Raw genomic sequence first — 24,000 nt, 5'->3', positions numbered from 1 at the left:
TAATCACATGATTTCGAGTGCTATTTGGAATAAATGACCGCTAGTAACTTTCTTCAAGGACGAACAAAGAGCGAATGCAATTTATAATCTTTGAAAAAATTCACGAGTGCTTATTTCAAATAGCACGAGAGAAATCACGGTGATTACTTAATAATATGTATGGTTAATCACATGAGGCCGAGTACTATTAAGGATTAATTGCACGAGTGTTTTGGAAAATTTCCAAAACACAAATTTCCAAAACACAAGTGCAATTAATCCTTAATAGTACGAGGACTCATGCGATTACTTGTTTATCAATAAAGGGCAAAATTTATACGTTGCTATGCAACGGATTAACCAATCATTGACAGGTAATCAAGCCCTCTCTTGATTACCAAAAATGCCCTTGATTAAGAAAAAATGCCCTCTGTCTCAGCAAATCAGCACTCAGTAATTTTGCCCTTTATTGATAAACATGAAAACACTTCGAGATGTTGCGCCATCCAGGGTGCGCATTTGATTGATTCAATCAGAATTCTTGGTTTATTACTACTTTTTGCACTGAATTACCTCCTTTCTGCACTATGATACCTGAAAACTGCATTTCTCTTAGCCAATCAGAAGGGAGAATTGTGCAATTTGTAGTCTTTGAAAAAAATACGAGTGCTTATTTATTCCATATTGCAACTGCACTAAATTCACTTTTCTGCACTCTGTTTGGGATTAATTGGCGTGCTCTCAGCCAATCAACACGCTGAAATTTTTGCATGTATTAGGCGGTTAATGGACAAATGCAAGAGTCCTAAACTGGTTATTAGGGTAGCCCAGCAGCAAAACCGTCAGAGTTCATTTTAATCTTTTATACACGATAGGTTAAAGCAACTACATAGTTATGAGTGTGATTGTCAATTTGTTATTTTAATTTGTTTTTAAGAGTTTCAGTTGCTTGACTTACCAGCACAGGGGAACGATCTTCCGCTTTTACCCCATCCAATAACTTGTTGTCATAAAATAGTCTGTGAAAATACAGGAAAGACATTCAAGAGCGCTTATGCTCAAGAAAAGTATCAGGAACACGCTGAATCCTGTCCTTTGATCTTCGATTCAGTCCATTACTCTCTCTTACGATGGCCCAGGGGGGCCACAGTCCTAAATCAGGCTTTGTCCTAAATCAGAAGTATCTGCTCCTTTTAAAGTGCCTATCACCTCAACACACTTTTCCACTTTATTTATTCTCCGAAATCGTCCCAAATACATGGTGTTGTTTATAGAACCTTTTGATTGAAATTTCACTTTTTTATTGGCTTTCAAAAACGGGAAAAGTGATCATACTTTGATCCATAACCGAGCAATGAAGGAGAATGGGTTCGATACCGGGTTGACGTCACAAATTAATTTGCATTGAGGTAGTTCTTTGAAAACAGCGATGCAAATTAATTTGTGACGTCAACCCGGTATCGAACCCATTCCCTTTCATTGCTCGGTTATTAATCACGGTATGACCACTTTTCTCGTTTTTCAAAGCCAATGAAAGAGTGAAATTTCAATCTAAATGTTCTAAAAACAACAACATGTATTTGGGATGATTTCGGAGAATAAATATATTGGAAAAGTGTGTTAAGGTGATGGGCACTTTAACGGAGAGTGTGTTCTTTGTACCCGAGCAACGCTTCGTTAGACAGCAAAGTAAACACATCATCGTTCGTTGATGGCACTCGTTTTGAGTGACTTTAGTCAGTCATGTGACCTGACGCTTTATTCACCATTATCGGTTGGGAACAAATCCCCACCCCACCCCCGCCGGTCAGATTAATTTGCTCAGAACGCCTTTATAAATAATTCGCCACAACTGGTCGCTCTTTTCGTGATGGTTTACAAAAATTATTGATAATTTATTAGCCATGCATACGTTTTAGCTACCTGTTGGATACAGCACTAATGGCTGGATGGCAACGGTACTGCAAGACAAAAACCATGCGAAAAGTGATCAGTTTTGATCTAAAAAAACCATTAATCCATTAGCACGCAGCCAACGGAAAAACAAAAGAAAAAGAACGAACATTGTGATAATATTATATCATTTCACTATTGAAGTTTCAAAATTATACAGCTGATGACAGTGCTCTTCCAATGAGAGAGACTGGCGATGAGATTAAATCAGACATAAGAGACAGGTCTTTCTCTGAGAATTATTCACCGAAAGTGGATATTTAGCTCGTCACTTCCCAGTTCGGTAAATATCCACCACTTAAACCGACTGTGCAACAAATGTACATCAGAAAATAGTTCAAGTAAACAAGGCATTGTACCTTTTTTATGCCTTAAAACTTGACTTTGGAAAAAGAGGAACATATTCAAACCAAACATTGTCATTTTCGTATTTTCCGGAAAAAGCGCCGCTGAGACCACAAATATTATTAAGAATTAACGTCTGTATCTCTCTCTTTTTATAGGGTTAAGATTTACGACTGGGAGCAAGCTGGCGTTGGCATCATATTGCGTATTGCGCGAATATTGCCATATGATGCCTTTTAGTGAAGTTACTTTGTATATGCATCCAACGCCGACTTTCGGGATTGAGCTGGTCTTGTGTGGGTTCAGGCGGTCAGTGGCCATTTTCGGGAGATATTCCCAGGTTTGCCCATATGCTCATGGAATTACTGGTCCCTACTTACCCATGCAGCCATTCGCGACGCAAACGTTTAATGATTCCTTATCAAAGGCTCGTGAAAGCTCGTAAATCACGTAATCAACATTTAAAATTACATTTAATTTGAAAAAAAAAAGAGAAAAGCTTGCCTGCGTTCTTAAAAGAGTTGCCTCATATCCCTGAAATAAAAAAGGATAAACATTTTAACAGCGCGGCAAATAGTCTAGATTCGTGTTGCAATCAGCCACCAGATATTATCCACAAAAGCATCCATAAATCCTTTTCCGTAAAAAAGTCTGTTTGTTCCATTCATGCCTGCAACCTGCATGCTAATAAATGACCTATTTTGCGATTCATGATCTTAATATCTACGCATTCTTTTCCAACCGTGACTCAAACGCGATGTGGCAAAACAGAATTGATTAGTGTAATAAGCTTTCAAAAACTGGCGGCAGCTGGCTGGAAATCGTTCTCAAAGCCGTGTTACCATGAAGACATTAACTACTAACGCAATGTTCGCTCGGCAAATTTTCTCTGTTGTAAATTTTGTAAAATTTTCTCAACTTTCTCGGTTTCCGAGCATAATCTTACCATCTTGATCAGTCGATCAAACAGTGTCTGTTCCAGGCCAGCTTCATGCTCAGGCTCAGATCCTTGAATGGTCGGACTCAGTTGCTATAAACATGCAAACAAACTGCTCTTCACTTTTCGCTTACAATCAGCTTCTGGTTTCGTAGCTTCACGTACAAATTTGAGCTACTTTCGTCAACATTGTTCGCTGCTGTCCTACAAAGAGTTCGCCAGTTTCCTTTTTCTCAAACCCTCCTATATATTCGTTTTGTCCAACCGTCCAACAATCGTTTTGGGACCCAAACGCTTTAGAAACCCAGCAAGTGCAAAGCATTATAAAAAGAGGTACGAGGAGTAACCAAGAAATAATGAATCCCAACCAAGCAATAGCCAACAAGTATTCACTGAGGTGAGAAGTTGTTTTAAATTAGTATATACTAAAACAATGAGATAATATAGCACAAAAAGACGATATTATCTCATTTATTCAACTATTACAATATTTTCTAGCGCAAAATCCAACACGAGTTGCCCGGAGGTGAATAGTCAAGGATATTCGGAGTTTGAGTAGTCAATCAGAGCGCTTTCATCGTTATTCACTGTTTTAGTATATACTCACGAGAATTATCATCAGGAAATATATGTGGTACGACTTTAAAAGAAGACGCGCCGCAATTGAAGTGTAATCTCCGATGGATGTAGAGTGAAAAGTAGTACTTTTGTGGAAAAACCGTTGATCATTTGCTCAATGCGTCTTACAATGGTTGCAATGCATATGATTAAAACTGACAAAAAACCCTTTTACAGTACTCGCTAACTCAGATAAAAAGCTTTACTAGAAAAGGGTAAGTATTGAGTTTGGTTTTAAAACAGTTAACAGTGTTGGCTTTCTTAATATCGTTTGGTAGGAAGTTGCATTTGCATTAAACGATGTCTGCCATCATTATTGTCGGATTAACTTCTTGAAAGCACAGTGAAGTGAACCTGGCATAGTTCGTAGAATTTAAGGCGGGTAATGCACTTCAATTAAAGGGTTTACGTAGTCTGCAGAATGGCCACGTAAGGTCGTAAAAGGTATAATGAGCACCTTAAATTCAACCCTCCTCACAACTAGAAGTCGATGTAAGTTCTTTATAGGGGCGGTGTATCACCGTCATGTAAAGAGAATTCATCTCATCACGTGACGCGCGGCGGTGTTGTAAATTTGTTGGGGCTTGTTGATATTTAGGGATGCCATACAGAATGTTGGAATAGACATATCGTTGCAGCCCGGCCCAAAACTTCGCCCACGGATTTGACTCACAAGAGTGATGATCATGGACATAAAATTTTCTCCTCGCAGGTTCAATACATTTCACAGCAGACTAGTGACGAGAATAAAAAAAATTATCACCAAGGTTTTTTTGTCTAAATATTTCAAATTCGCATAACTGACAGAAAAAGTAATGTATGCTTGCCCTGGGTTCAAATCCCATTCCAGCTTCTGGCTTGGATTTGTTTCCAATTGTCCCGGATTCAACTCTACCACGCTTTGTAGATAGCCACCTGGCTGCCTCCTGCCAGTTGGGGTTCTTAATCATGTTTCTTTCAAATTTTTAAAAAGTGGGGTGCCTGTGAACTAGCTTGATAGCTTAGTGCACTTCCACTATAAACAAAGCATTTACATTTACATTTTACAGTCAGGAGAATTAACATTGAGATATTGGGAATGCAAGGTAGTATATAGTACAGCAGCTGTTCAATGAACGAAGTGAGAGCACAATGGATGAAACCTCGCGCTTGAGAATTTGAACTCTACTGTAGTGACTTAAATTCATACAGAACAGTCCAATGCTCTTACTTTGGGGTCCCCGACAAGAACAAGCCTCTGACATTCAAACCTAAAAAAAAAAAAGACTGAAGCTTTATACTGACATAAACACCGATGAAACTAAAATTTATTTCGTATACCCTTAAAAAGCGATTTCTGAAGGTATCTTAAAGTCAGGCTCAGGTCTTGAGATCAGCAAAAGCGTTCAGTTCACTAATCCTGCCTCAGACTCTGATTTTTCAGTTGTCCTTTCGCCCGTCGCCAAGCAACTATAGTTTCCCATCCTTCCCATTGGTTTATTACACCTTAAACATCAATAGTTACTGAACGACGTTCACCAGAAACGCCCTCGTTTCTTGGACGAAACGAAGAGTGACTGAAATTACTGAAACAATCTCCAGCTTTTGTTCCCGGTTGAACAGGCCAATTATCAAGCGGATTTCACCTGTTGCAGGTTGTCGAGTTCCACTCTAGTAACAGATTAGTAACAGTCTGGAACATGCACTTATGTGCAGTAAAACTAAATATCATTTATCACTTGTACCAAGTAGAATGGCAATAGTCCATTGAACGAGAATACCTACCTGCTTAGTGTTATGGATTGCTTACCTGGCCATTGGAAGAAGAGAGACTGGCTCAGTCATTTGACTGCATTCGTCGAGAAGCAGCACCTTCAATAGAAAAGAGACCTTTACCTCCGGATGCAACGATCAGAAACCGGAAAACACATTGTCACGCCTGAGATTGACCCCAAACCAATATGTTACATACGATAGCATGAAATCCTAGAATTAACAATTGGTTCATGCTTAGCGTGCGTCTATCGAGTTATGGATGCACGCGGGAGGTTCCTAAGCACGAGAAAAGCGAAAGAGTCGCAGGAGGGGATGACCGAGTGCTTAGCAATCTCCCAAGTACATCCATAACTCGATAGACGCACAGCTAAAAGCCTGAACCAATTCTTTTATAACATAGCAATACCAATTTGTGCGCACGACGAATATTGCGCGTGCCATGACCATATTTGGACATTGTCACAATGTGTTGAATACACCATAGTCGCTTAGGTCAACACTCGTGGCCATCCCTCAAACTGACATTTTTCTTTTTATTCAACTTACACAATGTAAAATCTACTTTAGACTTCAAATCTACTTCAAAGAAACAAATATTTAAACATGCAGAGAAGATTTAGAACAAGCGAAGCAAAGAGTTGAACCCGGATCGATGGCTTCTCCAGGCAGTTTCCGATATCCACTAAACTAACGAGACAAGCTCCCGGAGAGTCGAATTTTTTAGAGAATTGACGTAGTGATACCCAGCAAAACAATTGAAAGCTAATCGACTTTAAGGGGTTTTTAGACCTAAATACTGTATATCAGCGCGGCTTATCTCAAAACGCTATTTCTTGTCGAACTAAAGCTCCAATTCTGCCTGTTTTCATTCTTTTTACAGCGGTAAGCTTGTCATATTAAGATCGGTTATTTCGTCGTATATTTGTTACGAAATGTCCAATGTCATTTTGAGGGTGGCCATGAGCGTAGACCAGTCGCTTAATTAGGATTTGGATTGGACAAGCACGCACGCTATGTTATAAATTGGAACTATTTTCTAAATAGTAGAATGGATGAAGTAAATAAATATATTTGAAGTGCGGACAATTTAAGCAATTGTCTCTTATGGACACCCGAAACACTCAGATGGCTTCAATGGCATTCGAACCAACGACCTCTGCGTTACTTGTACAATGCTCTACCACGTAAATATATACATTTATTACATTCATCGAGTCCTTCACGGTAACACATGAGCCCAAGAAATTGACCTGCTCGCAGCTGAGTGGCTTTATAACTCAGTTGATAGAGCATTGCAGATCATGGGGTTGAATCCCAATGAAGCCATCTGAATTTTTCAGGTGTCCATAAGAGACAATTGCTTAAATTGTCCAGATAAGAGAGAGGATCACTTGTCGCTTTAAAATAAACGCTGAAGAGTTTGGAAACGAACTTAAACTAACAAAACAGTTTAATGTGTGAGCTTTACTAAATTCAGTGAGAGGTACACGTGTCAAATTTATTAACATTTCTGACAGTACTTAATATATGAAAAACACGTTTGAACTGCGCAGAGGGACATTTTAAGATGTACTGTTCGTCGTAGGTATGAATGTTACATAATAAGGAAGCCTGAAAAAATGCAGGCTTTAACGGGATTTGAAACCATAATCTCTGATATGTAAACGCTGATGTTTTTGACACGTTTCTCTCCGAAGTTAAAAGCGTATGTCTCCCTCATAGCACTCTTCATATCCATCTCCTCTACTGGTTCATTACGATCTTACAAAATGACCATTTCCAAGTTCATTGATTAGGGTTATGGATTAGCATAGCCTGCGAACAGGCTATCTCTCATTCTACCCCCAACCCCAGTCCCTCGGAGAGTCTGCTCGCAGGCTAGGGTTAGTAGAAACAATGCTGCATCGGTAGAGAGTGAAACGCGAACATTTTGGTTTGATCAAACGTGTTATTACTGGGTTGCCAGTATGGCAATCCCAGTCGGAAAGTGGGTGGGATTTGTTTGTTTTCTTCGTTTTCTTTTTTTTTTCCGTGTCGGTAAAAGTCTTGCCTGTCACTCCCCTGCTAAGTGGTATCTTTGTGCATAGAGCCTTCCGCTCGTATTTTCTTAGGATAGAGAGGGTAGTGGAAATGGGTAGATTTCTCTGGTGGACACAGTAGAATGATAAACGTAACCGGCAATGGCGTCGAAAGTCATGTAACGCGAATGGCGTTTTAGTGGATCTTTGAACAAAATATACCCCTATGAAGCTCAATAATGGCTAGTCATTTGGATACTGAACAAGACAGGCGGTGGAATCTTAAAAGCGACGAGTAATGGACTTCGACATCAATCTGTCGCTCGTCGAGCCGAAATCAAAGTGAGCTGCATTTCTAAGATTTTACCAAGCGTGCTGTTATGTAGAACACTGAAAACAAATGGAAAATTCTCTAGTAACTTATGGGTTCAACAAAGACAAAGAACGAATCGAACACCTTAAGTGGATCTGTGATCAACTCTGCACAGTCTCTAGGTTAAAAAAAATTGGAAATGTGACAGCCAAGAATTAGTTGAAAGAAAGCTTGTCGTCTATTTTGTTCTTCATTATTCAAGGAAAAGGTTCTTCATGGAAACGGTTTGATCCTGAAATTTCAGTTTGTTGTAATATTGCGCATATTTGACAGGATTGAGTTTTTTCTCTTCATGCACGTAATGAAATAGGAAGGGTTTTTGCCTCTAATAGCAAATGTGTTGTTTGTGTCAAAATAGTGTTCGGTTGAAAGGGTGGCCTTTATGAATTCATCATGTTTTATGATATGTGTGCTGGATAGTTTTTATGGCAATAGTAAAGCATTTTCTTGTTATTCAAGGAAAAGGTTCTTCAGGAAAGGGTTTGAACCTGAAGTACATGGCAATTTTACACGATTGAGTTTCTTGTCTTCACGCACGCAATGAAATAGGAAGAGGTTTTCGCTTCTAAGAGCAAATATGTTGTTGTTTCAAAAAATTGTTAGCTGGAAAAGGTGGCCTTTATGAATTCATCATGTTTTATAATATGCAAGCTTAACTGGATAGTTTTTATGGCAATAGTAAAGCATTTTCGTGTCAAAATAAGCTGGGTTAGCGTTTTTCTGTTGTGGTAACTTAATTAAATATAAATATACATTCTGCCTCGTGAATTTGTTATTCTCGTTAACCAGCAATGGCGTCGAAAGTCAGTGCAACGCGAACAGCGTTTTAGTGTATCTTACGTTGTTTGTTTCAATAAAATGTTTCGCTGGAAAAGAATTCTGTGATATTTTCTGCCTTTGTGAATTATAATATCATGTTGTGTATTGAATTTTCGAGCTTAAGGTTGAAACGTGATACGGGAGGATATCTGTAAGCAGGAAAGGTTTCATGAAAATAAATGAGCCCCAAAATCCGCAAAAAATTGTGACGCCTATGAATAATAAAGTAGCTGCTATTTCCAAACTGATGGAATTACCTGGTGATACCTTGTCTTGGAGAGCAAATTTTTGACTTAGCAGAAACAATGGTCAATCCCGGGGTCAACCTCAAGAGTTTGGGTGATTGTGATCTTTGTTTTGACTTCGCTCATTTATTGTCAAACTTTATAACACTTGACAGAAAAAGAAACTTACGAAAACCCGGTATCTTGCCATCATTTGACACAGATGCTTCACTGTTTGGCGAGTAAACATGCCGCGGTAACTTAATCACGGCGCCCGCTGAATTCCGGCGATGTCACTTTCGATTTTGCGATTTATTTGTGCAACCAAAAGTGAACGTAGCAAAAATCTCCCAAATGTTTGTCGCTGATCGTAACTTTTTATATTCTATATTCACGGTTCAAAATTAATGTTGTTTTCATGTTGTTAATATGTTATTCTCGAGCGACCGTCCTGGAAACGTCCTTCTGCTCTTTCTAAAAAATGTATATCAATTTACTTTTGCATCAATATTTGCTTTTGCATACAGCAAGGTAACAAAATCTGTACCTTGCTGAGTTCGCATTTGCCAACGTTAATAGTATTTTCGGTCCAATGCTTCTGTTTTACGAAGGGGTATATATTTGGTCACGCATCCAGATACTAACCCCGCCGGACAGGGTAGAACTGTAGTAAACTTTAGTATTAAAAAGCTGTCAGATGCTCAGAGGGCACGCTTAAACTTGTGGTGAAAAGAAGTTTATCAACATGTCAGCCCAGAAGCCAATGTTTCTCACTTCCCATTTATTTCAAATATTTTTCGAGCCCTGTATAAGATGCTTTTAATTTAAGTCCACAGTTGTTTGAGACTGAGAAAGATACATGTAAGCAGCAAGATTATCTTTTTCTTGTAAACGGTAAATAACATATCAAAGTTCACAGTTACCAAATGTCTTACATACAATAAAAACCAACAAAGACTATCTGTAACCAAAAATAGTGTAATGCTTATTATTATTTTGGCGCTTTTAGCAGACTGTGTAACCTTAACTTTGCCCTGATTTTTTTTGGGCAGTGCTTGTCGTTGACGACAAGGCTAAATTTGTCCAACAGTTTATGCTGTTTTTCAGTCAACAATTCCTCTTTTCACCTATCTCCTATTTTCTCCAAGTATTTCATTGCATCATCTCGCTTTCTCCAGGAGCCCATCTGGAGCGTGCAACTTCCATACAGCGTCTGTGAAACGGCGTTTTCACAAGTAGGTTTATTTTTAGACTAGCCCTTCCCGCGAATTAGGTCAAAAAACAAAGGCAGTTCCGGTTCGGTGACCCTATGACGTCAGCTTAATTTCTTGTAATTGGTCATCGGGCTCCTGTGGGAGTCTAATTAGCGGGAAATTCAATCTAAAAATTACCTTACTTGTGAAAACGCCGTTGCAAGAACACAGTAGAGTTGTAGGCTCCAGATGGGCTCCTGCTTTCTCTTAGCAGAGTCAAGCATCATGTGGCTACATTAGTAACACTTTGTTGACAGTTGTTGCCAAAAACATGAGCTTGTTTGTAATGGTTACCACTCTAACAGCAGTCACAAAACGTATAAAGCTGAAAAATATTTGAATTTTTTTGGAATAAAATATTACTATAGAGACAAAGAGATAACTGTCTTTAAAGAGATGGCATGTTAATAAAACAACTCTTGTTCGAAAACAAAGAGGATCGATGAAATTGGATTGAATAACTTGCCTCCTTACATTAATTCCACATGGCAGCTGCACAAGCACAAGCATGCAAATGGCCGGTTGCTCCAAGCCAGGTTAGCGTGAACCGTTGCTTAAGGGGTATCAAAGCTATGGTTTCCATGGCATTGTATTTGATGCTGGTTAGCGCTAACCATGCTTCGAGCAACCCAAACCTGATAGTTAATTTCGATAAAATATTGGCGTTACACGGATAACCCTCAGAAAAACGTCACGTCTTTTCTCCCTTATCAATAAAAGACTGACATGATTTGTCTACTCTCGCAAATCCCGCACCGCACACTCTAAAAAACGTTATTTGCTGTAGCATTCTTAAACTTACTGGAAACTTTAGTTTGTCCAGGTGAGGGAACACGCTTGCAGCACAAGTGACTCCAACCACTCGTACAAGGGACAGTTTCTATCAACAGGTAAGATTTAGATGGTTAATTGGCATCAAAAGTTATTCATATAATAACTAATGCACGCATTTTGATTGGTTCGCATGTACGATCTATTAGAGGACAGACGCATAGCTGACGCCATCATCAAAACCTTTTAATTCTTTATTATATAAACCAAATAGATTCCATATTGCAGTGCGCCTTTTCAGTAATAGATCACAGAAGACGTCAAAAAGTGGTAAGAACATTAGTGAACACTTGGCTATCGCCCAGTGTGCCTCTTTGTTGTACTTACCACAATTTGGCGTCATCTGTGAAATCTTACTGAACAGACGCACGGCAACATGGAATCTATTTGCTACGCTGATCGTTAAGCATCCAAAACAAGAGTAGTCTGTAAGCTTGGGGGAAAAAGGCAACTTCCAACAAAAATGTAAGCAAACAAGCAAATGCACTTCACACTGAACAACAACATTGACACGTGTCGGCATGACAACAAAAATTATCCAAGTCTATTTTTTTGTTTGACTTTCTGACCTTTTTGTTTTCTCCCTGCTTGTGTCGTTCAATGCTTTTTCGAACATGGCTGAGAAACAAAAAGACAAGTTGAAGTTATTGTGCGCGTAGCTTTCAACAACGGATTAGAAATATCAGGGAATGTGAACTGGATTTAAGATTTTCTTTACTCCACCGATATGCGGGAATTGCAGTGATAAATATGATACTGGATATAGTCGAAGCGGTTTTTTAACGTGTGTTGAACACAATTTGCCCAATGATTCGGTTTTGCAATGGTAAGCTTACAAAGTCTCACTAAATTTTCAGCCAATACGAGATGAAAGCAATCAGCAATTGTGATTGGCTCTTAAGGAATTTCTTGCGTTTGGCGCCGGCAAAATTCATTTGAAGTGAAGCTACGATCTTCGCAGTTATGAGCGCAATTTTTGCAATTGCGTAGAGAAGCTTGAAAAATTCAGGACTTCAACGGGGTTTGAACCCGTGACCTCGCGATTCCGGTGCCACGCTCTAACCAACTGAGCTATGAAGCCACTGACGTTGGGAGCTGGTCATTTGGGGGTTCTAATGGTCACGTGAGGAATGAGTCAATGATGAAATGGTATGTGAAATGAATCATGTATGAAGTGCGGATATGAAATCAAGTGAAGCTATGATCTTCGCAGTTATGAGCGCAATTTTTGCAATTGCGTAGAGAAGCCTGAAAAATTCAGGACTTCAACCGGGTTTGAACCCGTGACCTCGCGATTCCGGTGCGACGCTCTAACCAACTGAGCTATGAAGCCACTGACGTTGGGAGCTGGTCATTTGGTCTACGCAATTGCAAAAATCACAGGTTCAAACCCCGTTGGAGTCCTATTTAAAATTTTCAGGCTTCTCTACGCAATCGCAAAAATTGCGTTCATAACTGCGAGGATCATAGCTTCACTTGATTTCATATCCACAATTCAGTATATGATTCATTTCATATATCATTCCGTTCATTAAAGAGCATTATCAGTTGTTTTATTTCTATTTCTATTTCTCACCTTGCATTTAAAAATAAATTACAATGTACAGTTACAAGAAAAAAAAGCCTATCACAGATAATGAAAGAAATTACGGAGTGGCCAAAAATATTTCTAGCGTCAAAATTCAAACGTGCATTCGGCAATTCAAACATTCAATTTAAATATTCAAACCTTCAATTGAACAATTCAAACATTCAATTCGGTAATATTCGGCAATTCAATTCAATTAGCTGTAATAAATGTTTAGGATTCTTTGTGTAGTGGTAAAACAATGACCTGTGATTTGTGAATATTTGAATTGCCGAACTGAATATCTGAATTGTCGAATTGAAAGTTTAAATTGCCGAATTGAACATTTTGAATTCCCGAATTGAAAGTTTGAATGACACGTTTAAATTTTGACACTAAAAACGTTTCATAAAAAAAAAAAAGCCACGCAATTGCTGGAAGTGGCATATCCTTAAAATAATGTTAATTAATTACTTGATTAGTCGAATAATTAATTCTTACATTATTATAATCTCTAACTATGCTATAATATCTAATAATTATGAATGCACTCTGAATTTAAACTAAAATACTTACATTTTTAAGTATACAAAACAATACAATGCAATTTTAGTAAATGGAAATGTCTACTTCAAAATAATAGTAAATCAATTTTCGCTTATCTGCTAATTTAACAGTTACTTTTACACATTACAAATTACGTCATTCGAATTTTGATTCAATGAGAATGCGTGTGTATGTGCCTTAGTACTCACGTTCTTTCAGCTGGTGTGAGTTGTCCCTTTAGTAGCGCCTGCAGTTCTTTTAATTCCTGATTGTCACTCCCTGTGCTGTGAACACTGTATGGTAACACTGGCTTGGCGATTTTACGAATACTTCCGACTCTTACGAAGTCCTCAAAACCCATGTCTAGCAAACTGCAAAGACAATGAACTTGACTTTTTTCTCACCATTCTGAGCAATCCATTTTACAGATACGGCGGCCAATTTGAAATCCATTGTTTCAAATAGCTATCATGATTATGGGATTCTAAAATTTGCCCCCTTACAATCCCATGATAGCTATTTGAAACAATGGATTTCGAAATAGCCGCCGTATCCGTGAAATGGTTCATAAAGCCAGCTCATACGAAACTTTCCGTGAGTCGTTCGGTGAGATACAATGTTTACAAATATGCGAGATCGCGAATCGGCCATCTCTAGACCTCTACCACAAGCGCATTAGCCAATCAAATTACCCTACGTTGGTGGCAACTGACTGAGGCATGAATTTGATATCAAGGGGTATTCTCTTGAGAGCGATGAACTTCACTCATCGTCGCTTGGTTAAGGTTGTAAAACTTGGTGAATTTTGTCGAAAAAAACAGTTGACTCATTTTACCTGCATTTCATTGTAGTTGATGAAGAAATTATAAGTAAATTGAAAACTGCAGCAAAATAAAAGTACTAGAAAAATGACGCATTTTTGGCTTTCCATCCTACGAAAAAAGAGTAATTGACGACTCTTTACTGAACTCAAAAGGCTTGCGAACTTGAACTTGTTAAATTATCAAACAGTAATCGTACGGGTTCCTAGTTAAAGTAAAGATTAATTTCACTCCTCTTTTCAAAGTCTTGATATATTACCTGGGTCACGTAACGACAACTGCATGTTCAAAACTTGGAAAACATGAATGAAATTTCATAAATATTCTTGTACTTAATAATGATAAAACGCATTTTACTTTGGACTTGACGTTTCGTATGCTACAACATACATAGCCTGTTCCAGGCCGCAGATGGTAGGGAAAGAGAAAAAGATGCGTGCGAAAAGTGAGTGGGGGCTTGAGCCCTCACTCGCTTTTCCCACGCAGTTGTTTTCGTTTTCCCGACTATCTGGTAGCCTGGAACAGGCGACCACATACATCTTCAGAAGTGACGGTTGAACAAATTCAAATATGATATATATATAATTAAGAAGACTGGTAACTAAAGATAAAAAGATAAAAATAGTAAGATAAATAGATAGCAGTGAAAACTGGCCTTTTAATAAAGTCACAGTTTTTCACCGCCAACGTTTTCGTTTAACGCTGGTTTAAGGTCACGTATTATAAGGTTTCCTTTATTTTACAATGTAAATCAGAGCTACCATTTGTTGAAACTTGAAAACGGTCCCATTCGCCGCTGTTTGTTTTTGATTATGAGTGAAATTAATCCTTAATTTTACTGGAACCCATACGATTACTAAACCGGTGCATTGTAGGAACTTTCCGAAGAGTGCTTGTGGTCAGCGAAAGAGGCCCGTAGAGGCAGAACTCTATCGTTTCTTTGATTAAGAAAATCAGTCTCGTACACCTTATTCCAAAATGACCGCAACTTAAGTATTCTTTGTTTCCCTGTAAATTGGCCCTGTTGGCCTCGCTTTCAAACGTAAAATTCAAAAGAATATTTAACCTAGAACGAAGCCAAAAAGGTCAATTTGCAATCCAACAAAAGAATACTCAAATGGCCGCCATTTTGGAATAAGGTGTATTTTTGGGAATAAATGTGAATTCCGATATGCCAGAGGCACAGCATGATTTCTACATTTTATGAAACGCCTTACCTCAACAAAATGCGATCAACGGCAACGTTTGTCGTAGAGGACACCAGGATCTTGGAATGCGAGGAAGCATTGCTGGCAGATTGGTAAAGAATTAAACAGAAACGACTTAACTACTACAAAATTATTGCTGCAACTAAGTACTTCTTCATTTCAGACCATTGGGGATGATTGCCAGTTCTGATGACCCACTAACCACGCCACAGTTTGGATTTAAGCGTTCGCCCTTCATCAATGCGACTGGGTCAATTGGCTCTGACAAAGAGCTAACAATCGAAACACCAGCTTTCAAATTTCAAGTTTTCAACTTAAGCCAGTCGCAATTTTGTCCGTGATTTTCTCGTCCCATCCTGACTACCTACCCCTGGGTCTCCGAGAATAACTTTTGTCCCGCACGCTTTCACTACGGGCCCGCAGTAATTCGCTTTACGATGTTGCGGTCACCCTACCGTATTCACATACGGCCAGGCTAATAAAATAGATTATTATATAGATACTGATGAAATAACAGGATTTCATCTTTTACTAAAAAATCATATCTTCACCGCGCGCAGTGAACATATCATTTTTATCTTTCACATGTGTCGTCATGGTAACGAACACGATTAGCCAATAAAACGCGAGGTTCCTCTTCATTGTAAGATACTTTTGTGCTTCAATGTAATTCTCCTCTACCACATTAACATTTTTATTGCAAAATTTTACATTAACATAACTTTCATATCTTGTTTCATGTTACACAAAATGCGTGATTTAGCGGTTGGTGACCACTATTTCATCATTCCGAAAATGAGTAAAACAAGTTGTTTTAAATCTGGACATTTCATCAATATCAATATAATAAACAGAACATTACATGGCCGCTTGGGGATACGAATTTTATCTTTGAGTGCTTAAAGCCCCTATTGTGAACAGCCACTTCGATCGTCACCATAACATGGAATTTTATGTAATGCTATGCCCTTCTTTGCATCAGGAATATTTGAACAACCCGCAAAAACACATCTATCAGGCAAAATTTCCGAAGAGCCCGCCAAAATGATCCTCCAAAAAAATTAAATTGGGCGCGAGGGTTCGTGTCATGACGTCACAGTCGATTCTGGAACCAAGTCTCTTTCTGGCTCTTTCTGGTGCTGTCTCAACACCCGGTCAACATGATTGGGTGTGGCCAAAGCGCGAACTTCAAAGCGTGATTTCGGGGTCAAAAAGTGGCGGAAACGAAAAATTATGTTGGGGGCATTTAACTACCCTTTATATATAGAGATGCCAAAACCATAAAATGCCTGGAGGCCGTAGAGACACTTTAATTGTCCAGATAAGTGTAAGGGTCACTTCTCTCCTTCGTAACGAAGTTTCTTCAAAGAAATCCATTCCTTGATTGCAGTGAAAATTGAACGCACCTTTGTTGGTTTAGAGAGTCTTTGACGTTAAATAATTCAACCAGATATAAAACAATCACAGACAAAAGGTAGCTCTTTCCTGCACCGAAGACCCCTACAGAGAAACGAAGAAAGTGCATTTCATCAGTGCCTCTTGCTGAACGATCCTCATACTTAAAAGGTTGGTACTTTGTCGGTGTTGAAGGTTTCTTTTAAGTCCTGCTTCATAGAGCTGTAGCAAACACAGCAGGCAACGGCTAAGAACGAGTCATCTCCAATAAGTTTGCGTTATTTTAATCGGCCATGGCTAACTGAATTCAAGTAATGGACCAAAATTTGAAGGTTTCACGCAGCAATAAGTAATTTACTAAGAACTCGCATTTTTTGCATTCGTTCTTTAGAACAAGTGGAGATGAAATTAGGTAGCACCGGCACTTAAAATCTAAGAGGAGAACAAAAAAATTATCCTGATGTGCTTACATTTCCTAAAAAAACAAAAGCACAAACACACGAGCAAAGGTATTTGTGTTGATCAGTACACTTGTTGTCCTGTGAGGATCTGTTGTCAATATCGTCGTTACTCAAGCTTCCTAAGTAATGCTTCAGCAAGACAACTGCCAAGCTTGTATAGGGGTGATTACTCAACCAAGGGAGGCGCGGTGGCCTCATGGTTAGTGTGCTCGACTCCGGATCGAGTAGTCCGGGTTCGGGGCCTGGCCGGGGACATCGTGTTGTGTTCTTGGGCAAGACACTTTACTCTCACGGTGCCTCTCTCCACCCAGGTGTATAAATGGGTACCGGAGTAATGCTGGGGGTAACCCTGCGATGGAATAGCATCCCATCCAGGGGGAGTAGAAATACTCCTAGTAGCTTCACGCTACGGAAACTGGAGATAAGCGCCGGCCTGATGGGCCTTCTGGCTCGTAAGCAGTGACTTTACTCAAACAAAACTGACCATGAATCAAGGAAACTGGTGGCTGATAATTCGAGTCATTAGTTTTCTCACAGGAACTGAACATTCTTGCACACGACTGAAGAGCTGCCGCTTGATCCTGTACACAATCAAACAAAACAAGTTAAATCATCTAGAAAAAAAAACACGACGTATACCACTTTTGGTGAATACTGTGCAAAACGACTTCATGATTTCTTTTAAGTAGGCTCACACGGAACAAGGAATAGTAAAAAGAAGCGAGTCCTTAGCCTGTTTTTAGCGTTTACTGCCACCAGGAATTTGCAAAAGCAAACCTCGTTATGTCAGCACCTGAAATTTTCTTCTTGACGTACAAGCCTTAAATTACGCCGTCTGCATCTTCAACAAACAAGATGTTGAGCAACAGAGAATCGACTCATGCCCATAATCTCACTCAAAATATAAAAATACTCTGAGATGTTTGAAGTTCAAATTGATTATGCCCAAGCAGTCTTGTTCAATTCATCTGTTGTTTCTAACGCGAGTAACAGAATCTTTCATTAACAAGGCTAAAAAGAAAAGATACATGTAGCAGCTGAAACTAACCTTGTTTAAATTAAACCGGGCAATCATTTCCTCAGCTAAGGCTCCCTAAGGAAAAAGAGGAAACATGAACAAATGAAATCAATAGTCACAAAGCAGTGGCAAGGAAGGGTACCAGAAAAGAGCAGATTTTTTTTTGCCTTCTGCTCTCCATAAAAAAATTTTATTTGACTTGAATCGTACGTAAACTCTTGAAGTGTAAGGGAATCTCTGACCATTTGTTTTACGAACATTCTAGTTTGCTCACAGAAGGCATCGTCTTATTTACAAATTGACTTCAAAAGGCAAAAGAACTTGTTAAACTTAGTTTAATCTCACATTCTAAGCCTTAACGAGCCAGTCATAAGCCATCAAAAACTAATAAATTCTTGGGTGGCAAAGGCGATCTCGTACTTTCTTTGTAAACTCTCAAATTTTCAAAGCATTATTGCTTACTATCAGCAAAAAGTGTTCACTGTGATACAGCTACTCATTACCGTGCTATATCCAGTCTCTGTTGACAACTATTCATTTTTTTATTTTGCTATTTTTTTACACACTAATTTGCCAATAGACTTACTTTAATATAACTTTTAAAATTCAATTTATAAATGGCATCGCGAATTTGCAGATGCTTACAAGTATGAAGTATGAAAACTTGCAAAGAAAATCATCGAACGAAATGATATATATGAAATGAATCATATATTGAACTGCGGATATGAAATCAAGTGAAGCTATGATACTCGCAGTTATCAAAGCATCGCACCGGTATCGCGAGGTCACAGGTTCAAACCCCGTTGAAGCCATGAATTTTTCTGTGATAACTAAGACGGCCATAGCCTTCAATTGAAACAAAATTATGGACAACCTCGGTTTCAAAAATTACAAATACGAAAATCTAATTTAAAAAATGAAACGTAAATCAAAAGAGGGCAGTTCTTATCAAATTCCGGTAGTTTGTATAAAATACAAACAGCTCTTTGCTCTCGCTCAACAATTCATTGAACTCACAATTCACGAACTCGCTTAGCAATTCATTGAAACAGGAAAATTTGGTTTATCAAACGTGTTGATAAAGGTCGAATTACAACCGTGAACGATTTGGAGAGCTGACGTTTCGAGCGTTAGCCCTTCGTAAGAGGGAATGCTAACGCTCGAAACGTCACTCTCCCACCGACGCAGCACCACAGTTTCAATAGAAACTAAAAATTTGCTAGAAATTTGTCAGTCTTTGCTCTCGTGTTTTTGAAATCTTGCTCATCTATAAAGTCATCTATTGTTCTTTCAAAGAGAGCAAATCTTGGCAGTTCTTCTTTCATTTTGTTTTTATTGAAAGCCACGCGCTTGTTGCCCTCCACTATGAAGTACTATCGTTCGTGTCTCTGATTGGACGAACGATGTACTTTCAAAGTCGTTCGCTTTTCTGATTGGTTGTTTGTGTAATTCGTGAGAATTTTATGCGGGCTTTTTTTCAATTGTAAATCTCACAGTATGTATAAAACTAAAGTGTTTATTTAGTAGGATTCTAACGTGCGTTTTTCACCGTGCCCGACCACGCATTTATGCCGGGCAGGCGGGGCATATTTTCACTTAATGCGCTGTTACATGTTGAAACTTTTAGTTCAAACTTGTGTGCAACGGCGCTGCGAAACAAGTCTCAGGAGGCATTGCACCGTGTAACATGGTCGATTCCGTGAAACTTTTTTGAACTTCCGTTGCGAGACAAGTTTCACGAAAAGTAGAACCGCTTTCTACTTCCGCAACGATCGCAGCAATCGCAGTGGTGATAAAAACAAGAGTTTCACCGTCAAACACCACTTTGTGAAACTGGTCTCGCTTGGTCTTGTTACGCTACACCGCGTAAGCCAATCAGAAACCCGCTAAGGCCATGGAAACAACACTTCGAGACCAGTTTCAACGTTCCCGAACGATTTCCGACTTTTTTTGTAACACGATGCAACGCCTGCTTAAACTTATTTTGCAGCTAAAAGTTTCAACGTGAAACAGCGGCTTAAGAATACTGGGCAGTGCACGTGAAAAAAACTATGTGAAAGTTTAACTACAAAGCCGCTGTTACATGTTGGAACTTTGAGCTGAAACTTAAGTGCAACGGCGATGCAAAACAAGTTTTCATCAAGCGTTGCATCGTGTATTAACATAAGAGGTCGGAACCATCTAATTGGATCATTATTAATCTAGTTTTTATCGACTCCTCAACGGCTCCTCGAGTTGGTCATCGATGTGCTCGAAGGTTTCCAATAAATTTCTAACGTTAGTAGCTCAGTCTTCTGCTCAAGTTTGTCTGCCACATATTCTTCGTAAACGGAAGCTTATAAGTGTTAATATTTTCAGGCTCACTTTCACATTGATCATTTTATGACATGCGCATTACTTGGCCCTGTCACTCGATTCGGGTTGGCTCCATATCTGGAAGTTATCAATTACCTGGCAGAGTTTCATGCTTTTATCATAAAGGTAAACAGTTGAGCTCTCTTTTAATATTAGGTTAATAACAGCTGGACCACAATTGGATTACCAGTCCTGCCTGTAGATGAATTCCTTGAAAAGCAGACCAAAAGTGTTGAAACTACTGCTTGTATAGTGCGGCTTGGACTTCAATAAAATTGCCTTCTGAGGATTTAGGGTCCGCGACTTTTTCTGTTTGTTGATGCCGCAGTGAGTGAGCCTGAAGCGAACGACCGAGGCAGCTCTCTAATCGGGAGAACACATTTTCTTCGAAATTCAAGGGATTGTGGTCAAAGGCGCTAGGAATTGTGGTTATGCACGAATAGAGGAATTAAGATGCGCGGTATGATCTCCCAATCCTTAACTATAGATAGTTTACACTGTCACGCAACAAAACAATAAATTTGAAATGCCAAGAACTTGGAATTTTGTAGGAAACAAATCTTTTAATCACCTCTCCAATTCTCAGGATTGTACGGTGCATCGTTTCTGAGTTATTTGTCGAAGCGTTTCACGCAACTTTATAGAGTTTTGTATGGAAACGCCATGTGGCCCACCAATATGGAGGCAGCTGGTAATCAACGAAAAGTCCGAAAACACCTGGCTCCAGTAGTTCAGAAGGTGGGATAATGCTATCCATTGGATAGCGCAATTTGGTTTTGCTAGTGTTTATCCACTGGATAATGATTTAGCCGGCGGATAGTGCTATCAATCGCTTGAACAACTGACATCTGGAGTTCACTTTGTGATGAAAGAGCTTACTTCTCGCTCATGAGATAAAATTCATGTGTATGAACACATCTCCTTACGTACTTGGAAGGCTCAAACTGCTGAGATTCATAGGGATAGACCTTTCTTTTCAAACAAATAGCTTTATAGCGTGGTGTCAGGCAAGGTGACAATTCGGAAATTCAGAATGCTGTATTTTCGAAACAAAAAACGTTACGGAACTGAAAACCTAAAGAAATTTTATTTTCAGGTAATCTTCAACCTCCTTGAGATAAAAATTCAGAAGACCTTGCGAATTTGAGTTTAGAATTTGATGACGTCGCTGCGAAAACTACCTATTATTTTCTTTCTTCTCTCGACTGGGGTCCAGAAGTAGGTCGAGTTGGGGGTCCACGTTTTGTACCCTCTCTGCTCAACATCTATTAAAATCTCCCTTCAATTTCACGCACGAACCGTCGTTAAATTACCGCAAGCATAACTGACATCAAAAGAAATGGGTTCAGGGTTCTTGTTAAGAGCCGGTAACCGGTTATTTTTACCGGCTGTTCAAGTAAATGTTACCGGCTTTTTCACTGAAATATTTACCAAATTATCCAACAAATGTTCATCAGTTCAAAGGTGAAATTACACTGCGTTTATGGGAAAATATTGCTTTCCCCCTCCAACTAATCCTGTGAAGATATCTGGCACATGTTATCGCTTCGAAATTATACCATTTGATTTATTAAGCAATCCAGCTTGATTTTGCCAACTCATCCCTCGAAACGATGCCCGCCATGTTTCCTTCCCATTCCTCCCGCGGCCAGGGGAAGCCACACATAACCATTATTAAGGAGATTCCCTTGTTTTGCACCGTGCATCTCATACTGCGCATAACATTGCGACTTCGGAGATGACGGAATTTCACGCCGGCCATCTAAAGAGAGGCAACAATGTCCCCTTTTGCTGTTCAAGAGCTTTTAAGTGCAATCATGATAATTCTTCTCGGTTAACGTAATTCCTTAGTATTTCATTGAGCATCCCTACTGCGCACGATTGTCGCGTCAGTAGCGCACTCACAAGAGCACGTGCGCATACAAAACGTAAGAGATTTCACTCAAACTTAACCCGATAGCGAAATAAATTCTCCTTTTCTCTCAAACGAGCACAGTGACCCCCGATTTTTTTTTTTCAGGTATTTGCTAAGAACAGTCTAATAAAGAACATATTTGAAGAAGAAAAAAGTTTGATAGTAGAACATGATTTTTTTTTTGAAAACAGTTCCGTACTGGGTGTATTTTACCCAAGGCGAGGACTTCAAGCTAACCACGGAAGTGTCCCAAAATGTGCACTATTTCCACAACCAGGGAATCAAAGACGGCGTAAATGAAGCAATTCTGCTTATGTAAATAAAAGAAGCTTTATTTTCAAAATAATATTGTGTCTTTGAAGTAACCAAGACTTTATTCCGTACGAAGGTGATTCGAATTTTTAACGCAAAAGCAGTAAAAAGATCCCATTTTAAGAGCCTGCTGACGCGTAAACAAGCACGGTGAACCCATTGTTTTATTGCATTTTTTTAATGTTCATATCATGAATGTTAATTATGCCAAGTTTCCAAAAAAGTTTGATAGTAGAACAATTTCAAGGGAATCAATCACCTTAAACGTTTTACAACATGGCATCCACGCATGGAAAACGACAGAAAGGTCTTTCGGAGTTTAGTTTTCAACCAAAGCATCAGAAAAGCAGTGGTGAGTGAAAATCAATGAAATAACATAGCCTACTTTCCTTTTGCCGAGTATTAAATTAATTTAGCAGCCACTGGCACGCGGCAGCGATCGATACGAAAGTGACTACGAAAGTCAACTTAAGACTTAAGTTCGATAGCCCATGCAGGGGCAGGTAACAAAGTTACCTGCTATTTTTGGTTTTTTACCTCCTGTGCAAAAACTTAGCAAGAACCCTGTGGGTTTGCTGTGCTTTAAAATAACACACCCTCTTGCCAGAAAGAATGACAGCACTGATTTAGAATAATAATGACTTGTCTTATTATTCATAGAACCGAGGGCTCTCAATACATAATAGCTTTCCAGCTATCATGAATTATAACTTACAGTTATTTCTGAAGGGAGATAAAATCTTTCACCAGGCGGATTCCCCAATAAAGGAGAAACAAAGGACGACTTGGCTCGTGGTAAACTTCTCTTGTTGTTCTCCACTGTCTCCGGCCTGCGAATTAGACAAATTTATGTCAACATGGCATAGGCCATATACCTGTATGCTGGTGCACATATCTTACTACTGATAGTCAAACATCATATAAATCAAAACAGGAAAATAAGCAAGGTGTTAACCCTAATATTAAAAAAGGCTTCACATCGGAGAGATCTGTTTTTCGATGTTGACTCAGGCATACTCAGATGAAATCCGAGTTCTCCTTTGCAAAAGTCGAACCTTCGACCTTCCTTCCGATTACTAGTTCGGATGCTCTACCACTGCCCTATAGGAGACCCGTGGGAGACAGGCCATTATCCATGATTTGGATGGTGACTCGGGAATATTCGGGGAAAAAGCCGAGCGCTCCTTTGCCGAAGTCGAACTTACGAACTTACAATTACTAGTTCGGATTCCCTACCACTGAACTATAGGAAATGTCACGTGGGAGCCAGACCATTAAACTAAGTTCATTAGGC

The 24,000-nt window shown here is 39.1% G+C and overlaps 1 protein-coding gene across 1 annotated transcript in view; it reads right to left on the bottom strand.

Moving 5' to 3' along the window:
- The window catches only part of LOC138031572 (5'-3' DNA helicase ZGRF1-like), a 74,582-nt gene that overhangs the window by 19,520 nt on the left and 31,062 nt on the right, over positions 1-24,000 (bottom strand). Inside the window, exons 22-35 of the mRNA XM_068879245.1 lie at positions 23,422-23,536; positions 18,152-18,196; positions 17,588-17,684; positions 16,654-16,747; positions 15,257-15,328; positions 13,428-13,589; positions 11,675-11,723; positions 11,077-11,154; positions 5,622-5,683; positions 5,043-5,082; positions 3,224-3,307; positions 2,782-2,811; positions 1,903-1,940; positions 938-998 (exon numbers count right to left, since the gene is read on the bottom strand). Of these exons, the coding sequence (XP_068735346.1) occupies positions 938-998; positions 1,903-1,940; positions 2,782-2,811; positions 3,224-3,307; positions 5,043-5,082; positions 5,622-5,683; positions 11,077-11,154; positions 11,675-11,723; positions 13,428-13,589; positions 15,257-15,328; positions 16,654-16,747; positions 17,588-17,684; positions 18,152-18,196; positions 23,422-23,536 (1,027 nt within the window). The remainder of the gene's footprint in view (positions 1-937; positions 999-1,902; positions 1,941-2,781; positions 2,812-3,223; positions 3,308-5,042; positions 5,083-5,621; positions 5,684-11,076; positions 11,155-11,674; positions 11,724-13,427; positions 13,590-15,256; positions 15,329-16,653; positions 16,748-17,587; positions 17,685-18,151; positions 18,197-23,421; positions 23,537-24,000) is intronic.

The sequence above is a fragment of the Montipora capricornis genome, chromosome 14 (genome assembly GCF_036669925.1).
Source record: "Montipora capricornis isolate CH-2021 chromosome 14, ASM3666992v2, whole genome shotgun sequence".
Classification (NCBI taxonomy): Eukaryota; Metazoa; Cnidaria; class Anthozoa; order Scleractinia; family Acroporidae; genus Montipora; species Montipora capricornis.
This window is presented reverse-complemented; position numbering and strand designations above follow the sequence as displayed.